Source organism: Xyrauchen texanus, unplaced genomic scaffold (genome assembly GCF_025860055.1).
Source record: "Xyrauchen texanus isolate HMW12.3.18 unplaced genomic scaffold, RBS_HiC_50CHRs HiC_scaffold_402, whole genome shotgun sequence".
Lineage (NCBI taxonomy): Eukaryota > Metazoa > Chordata > Actinopteri > Cypriniformes > Catostomidae > Xyrauchen > Xyrauchen texanus.
In genome coordinates, this window is record NW_026266370.1 from 13,826 (window position 1) to 20,000 (window position 6,175).

At 36.4% G+C, this 6,175-nt stretch overlaps 1 protein-coding gene across 1 annotated transcript in view; it reads right to left on the reverse strand.

Annotated features, from left to right (window-relative positions):
- Nucleotides 1-904: 904 nt before the first annotated feature.
- The window catches only part of LOC127642135 (uncharacterized), a 7,408-nt gene continuing 2,137 nt past the window's right edge, over nucleotides 905-6,175 (reverse strand). The window contains exons 3-7 of the mRNA XM_052124845.1: nucleotides 5,427-5,592; nucleotides 3,889-4,335; nucleotides 2,878-2,934; nucleotides 1,924-1,964; nucleotides 905-1,268 (exon numbers count right to left, since the gene is read on the reverse strand). Of these exons, the coding sequence (XP_051980805.1) occupies nucleotides 1,245-1,268; nucleotides 1,924-1,964; nucleotides 2,878-2,934; nucleotides 3,889-4,335; nucleotides 5,427-5,592 (735 nt within the window). The 3' untranslated portion in view covers nucleotides 905-1,244. The remainder of the gene's footprint in view (nucleotides 1,269-1,923; nucleotides 1,965-2,877; nucleotides 2,935-3,888; nucleotides 4,336-5,426; nucleotides 5,593-6,175) is intronic.

Below are 6,175 nucleotides of genomic sequence, written 5' to 3' on the forward strand. Positions count from 1 at the left end.
GTTTGACAAATATGCATTTGGTGTATTTTCACTGGTATTGTTGTGAAAGACAAGAAATAAAGTATTTCCAAAGATGAATATTTTGTTTGTACTTTCATACTTTATTGAAAAACAATATTTTATATTTTTATAGTTGATAAAAAACATCACACTGTGTAATCTTGTTTATAGATACACTTTTTAACAGTTTAAACTCTGTTTAACATCAAACTGCATTATTAATTAATAACTTTAATGCATGTCTTTTTACTTATTTTCAAAGAATCAACCTTGTTTGTAATTAAACAAGATCTATCATAATAATGTGTATCTGTTAGGTGTATAATGTTACAGTTTTTCTCTAATGCTGAAACACTATAACTATGGATTTGAACTCAAATTTCAAAAACACAACACCGTTTATCAAAAAGCATACCCTTTTCCCCAAACTATAAACACTACTCCCCAGTTTTGACACATGAGTCAGATTTATTAAACTTTCACTGCAAAACTTTACACACACATCCATTTATCATTGCCTACACAATGTTGTGATTTAGAAAGCACTACACAAAGAGTCAAAACTGATCACACAGCAATCAGAACCTTCAACACACTATCAGAAAAAAAGGTACAAAAGCTGTAACTGGGACAGTACCCTTCAAAAGGGTTCTAATATGTACCATTTAGGTACTAATATGCATGCATTAATGGTGGTGGTCCTTCATAGATGGAAAATGAAACTGTTATACTTATAAAAGACATGTTCGGTAATGATGTGTGCTTCACACTTAAAAGGCTTGTTTAATCTGAAACAGAACAGATTAATAAAAAAATTGTAGCAAAAAAGAAAAAGTTTAAGTGAATAAATAATGTATGCATTAATTCATAAAGCAGAAGAACAGAATAATACATACCATACTGGACAGGACTCCCAGTCAACCAGCATTTCTGCTTTGCCCTAATGTAAGAAAAGACAAAAAATAAAATCCATTCTTAGCATAAGGCTATTATGTCTGATTATAGGCATTGAGTTTCATTGATTTTCAGAAGACACTCCTTCATAAACTGTAATTCAAAAAGACTGAACACATAAAAAGTATCTACCTAACAAATATGGTATGTATAATATGTATTTGCCAAAACACACGGAAGTTTCTAAATCATATATTACACTCTGCATACTGCCTACACTCTGCAGTTCCTTTATGACTGTCTAACCTTCCTCACTCTTTCTCTTACTACACTCCTGATGGGGAAAACCTCTAGGCGAGTGTGGTAGGAGCAATCTGTGAACATCAAAAACACATTTCAAATATTTCTTAGATAGTTAGATTAGGAACAAAATAAACACAACTATGAAGACTTAAGTAGTGACCAGACTTACAAGGAAGACAAGTGATGTTTATCACTAATCAAAACATGTATCATGTAACCAAATTACTCTCGGTTCCAGTGTGGTATGCTTGCTTGAATAACCATACTACTGCTAAGCCACAGCTCACAACTAAGAACCCTCCACTGCTGCTACTTCTACTATTTGGCAATGCATTTTGGTCAAATTTGACTAATTAAGCTGGTTGGATTTTATAGCTTGTCAATTGTAATAATCTCAATAATACTAATCATTCCTATTCTATATCTATTATGAATAATCATGGTTACGTGTGCTACGCTGGACTAGCTGGACTGGTCACGACATTTACATACAGTATTGTTGCCCTGTTGTTGATTTGACTGCTTGTATTGTAAATATTGTATTTATTTGTAAGTCACTTTGGATAAAAGCGTTTGCTAAATAATTCATTAAATAAATAAAATTGTGAATACCGGAAATTGTCTGTTGTAGTAGTTAAAAAAATAAGCAATTGAACTGAAGCGAATTAACAGGGTTAAGTTGCAATGTTTAGCAAAGTATGAATCATTGCATTTACATGCACTTACTCTTTTGGTGCCTTTTCCTTTCAGGCATATGCCTTGGTCCCCTGTGGGATATAAGATTACAGTCCAGTCATATATCCACTCAGAAAAAGAAAAAAAACACATTTACAATAATTAGACAACATGCACTTTGTGATGTCTTTTCAACATAAATATGTATCCCTGGTGTGTCTAGACACCCCTGAAATATGAGAAAAGACCATCCTCTCAGTTGATGTGTGTGCAAACACGCTGTTTAATTTGGCTCCAGATTTTACATCACATGCAGGCTCATTGGAAAATAGTAATCATAGTAGGCTTATAGAATACTCCATCTAAAATGACCTGTTTCAGACAGGGTCTGCATAAAGGACCAGTTTAAGATAAATAAGGACTTTTATAGGATCATGCAAAGCTACTCTAGTGGAGTATCAGAATAAAAATATAGAACTGGAAATTAGCATAATAGGTCCCCTTTAAATTCTATTTAAGTAATTAATTTACTTATTAGAGAATCTGCTTGACTAATGAGTTCCTTTGAGTTTCATAGTTACCAAGCTATGGTAACAGTTATCAGAACCACCAATAATTACCCTAATAATAATAATAATAATTCATTACATTTATATAGTGCTTTTCTGGGTACTCAAAGCTTTACATTGAAGGGGGAATCTCCTCAACCACCACCAATGTGCAGCATCCACCTGGATGATGCGACGGCAGCCATATTGCGCCAGTACGCCACCACACACCAGCTTACTGGTGGAGAGGAGACAGTGAGGAAGCCAATCAGTATATGGGGATGATTAGGAGGCCATGATGGACAGAGGCCACAGGGCAAATTTGGCCAGGATGCCGGGGTTACACCCCAACACCGCACCCTACTTTTTTGAAGGACACCCTGGGATTTATAATAACCACAGAGAGTCAGGACCTCAGTTTAACATCTCATCCGAAGGACGGACAAACATTTACATACCTGACTTTTTTTTTTTCGCTTTGAGACTGTGCCCCTGGCTGACCCTGTGAAGACATCTGTGGGTTTGGAGAAAGAAAATTACTCATATACCAAATAAATCTTTAACTAATTATTTAAAATACTTGAAGATCACAACATCGCACAAGTGTGGAAGTACATGTATTAATAGGTGTAAAGTACATGCATTCTTATTGCGATTGAATTAAGGTTGCTCCATTAACTCCACGTGTTTCATTTTCTCGTTTATGTCCATCCTGTTTGTGATAATCCTAACTTGTTTCAACAAGCGCTGATCCTGCGCTGACTTGTTCAGGGAACGCAAGGGGTGGGAGAATGGTTAAGTTAAGTGTTCATGGGACACTGACATTCCCAATTATTTTGAATATTAAATTTATCCTAATATCTTTAATAATAAAATTTGGCCTATTAATTTCAGCATTTGATTAGTAGTACTTATTTTACTTTTAGATTTATAATAGACTCACAAAATTCCTTCCAACAGCCCTAGTACAGAATCAGATAGACTTATCATCTATCTAATTATGTAATATCAGAACAACTTTTCTAGCAGATTATCCATTGAAAATGAGAACCCTGTAGGTGATGATACACAGGGCAACTTTTTGAGCAATGTTGCTGGGCAATGTTGCCGTCAACGAGCAACCAGATGAGACACAGGACCCACAACCCATCTAAATTATCCAGATAGAAATGTGTTGCCCATTTTCAATGGGAAAGTGCCCAAGGAACAATCCCTCAGCAAGATTGCCCAGCAACATTGCTCAAAAAGTTGCCCTGTGTATCATCACCTAGTGAGTTTTACTTTATCAAGCAGAAAAAAGTTATAGCATGGTGTGTTTGAGGTCATTTCGTTGAAAAGAGCCCTAACCTGCATCAAGCTCTATGGGGGAAAAACACTAGAAGTCAAGTAAAGTTAAGGTAACCCATGGGTCAAACACTTTTGGCCTTTACAAATATAAACTGTAACTCTTTAAATTTGTTCTAATTACCTTGCCCCTCCGTGGATTCCGCCTGCTCCACTTGCCCCTCCGTGGATTCCGCCTGCTCCACTTGCCCCTCCGTGGATTCAGCCTGCTCCACTTGCCCCTCCGTGGATTCAGCCTGCTCCACTTGCCCCTCCGTGGATTCAGCCTGCTCCACTTGCCCCTCTGTGGATTCCGCCTGCTCCACTTGCCCCTCCGTGGATTCCACCTGCTCCACTTGCCCCTCCGTGGATTCAGCCTGCTCCACTTGCCCCTCCGTGGATTCAGCCTGCTCCACTTGCCCCTCCGTGGATTCAGCCTGCTCCACTTGCCCCTCTGTGGATTCCGCCTGCTCCACTTGCCCCTCCGTGGATTCCACCTGCTCCACTTGCCCCTCCGTGGATTCCGCCTCGCAGGGTGTGAGCTGCAGAGTAATCAGCTGATCCTCATTGCCACTGGAATCCTGGGTCCATCCTGTGCAAGTTAAACAAGTGTTGTGTTTTGCTTATTTAAAACATAGAGGTTAACCATAAGCTTGATATGTACCTGTTTTAACTGTTAGGTAAATGTGTTTGAATAATATATACCAAATTTTGGATTGCAGGAGAACTATTGAGAGTCTACTGGATGTATTAGATATCTGTAATATATTTGATTGATTTTCTATGACAATAACCAATACAATCTTTAAGTCAGGAAAATAAAACCCAGAGTGCTCATAATATCTATTGAAAAAATGACAAGTATAAATTTTGTTTACAGTCTGGGTCAAACTATTCAGTTAAGACTAGACAGCGTGCGCTAAAAAACTTTGGGCTTTATACCTCAAAGTTAGTAGCAATGTAAGTTTGTGGTGTATCCAGCAAAAATGTGATGGTTTTCTTTTTCTTTGTGTTATTTCTGTTAATGATCTACATTTCTAGCACTGTCCTCGATATTGTTTCAATGAGTATATATAGATTCATTATCATTTGATTCATTGACCCAGTGACCAAAACGGGTCTTTGCAAATGTAATGTGTTCAATTAGTATGTCACTCCAAAAATTGATGTGGTCAGTGTGCTTTAAACATTAAAAATATGGTTGTATGTGGGCTGAGAACAGAAATAAAATATGGCTCTTACAAAAACATACCAAACATAATTCTAAAGTTGACAGTATATGCTTGAATGCACTTAACTCTGGGTGCCAAATCCCATTGTAGACCAGTGTGCTGCATGCTATTAATACAAACAGGGCTCAATACACTTAGAATCTACATGTCTACATCTGCAGTTGCAGGAAACTACTGTTTTGAAACAGTTTACTTCAATTCCCATAATCAATTGCCAGGTGTAAATTTTTATGTTTTTCTACCAATTTGCGTCTACATTAAATGTGTTGGTAGAGACGTCACATAGTAGACTATGATCATACAAGCATTCATCAGCAGAAAAAAGAATGACTGAATTTAACTTTTAGGGGTGAGCCATTCCTTTAAGATTTAAACATTAATAAAATATTTTGCATACTCAACACAAGTTGTGAACTGTGACTTTAAGATACAGTGCATGCATGCATCTCACCTTCACAAAGGTATTCATAAAATGAACCTATCTTCTGTAGGTAGTCCTGGGCAAAGGTGGAGAGTGTGCAGCGAGGCGTTAATATTTCACACTTAATTTCTTTTTTTTTGTTCTCCTTTCCTAGTAGCAGAACTGGTTTGTAGCCAATGGCATGGAGTTTCTCAAGCTGCAATGAAAAAATTGTGTGTTTGCTGTTTAAAGTAATAGAAAAACAACATAAAAAATAACTAAGAATATTAATTTAAAATATATAAATATATAACATTATTAATGACAGCATGCAGGTTACTGCCATTCAGGATTTTTAACCTAATGGTGAGTTTAGCTTTATGTGCAAACAGGAAAGGCTCATACATTACAAGCAAAAAACAACTCTATATAGAAAAACAGTAAAAAGATGAATCTGACACCATGAGGGTACCCTTTATATACTGTTATATAAATATTTATTTTTGTAACAGTAACTCGGGTTTTGCACATACATTGATAAGATTATGTAACCATTGTGCAACTGGACAATGACAATCTAAAGATTTATTAAAAATAAAGGCAGAACCTTAGTGATTACGTGACCAAATGGGTGAATGCTGCACATATTTACAGTTGACGCATGCACATTTTAAAGTGCTTTGAGTAGTACAGTATGAATGCAGTTCATGTCTTATTTCTCATCCACTCGATAAGAAAGTTTGATTATTAAATTGCACCTGTAATTCTGTCATAATGCATGCCTGTATATGTTATGATCT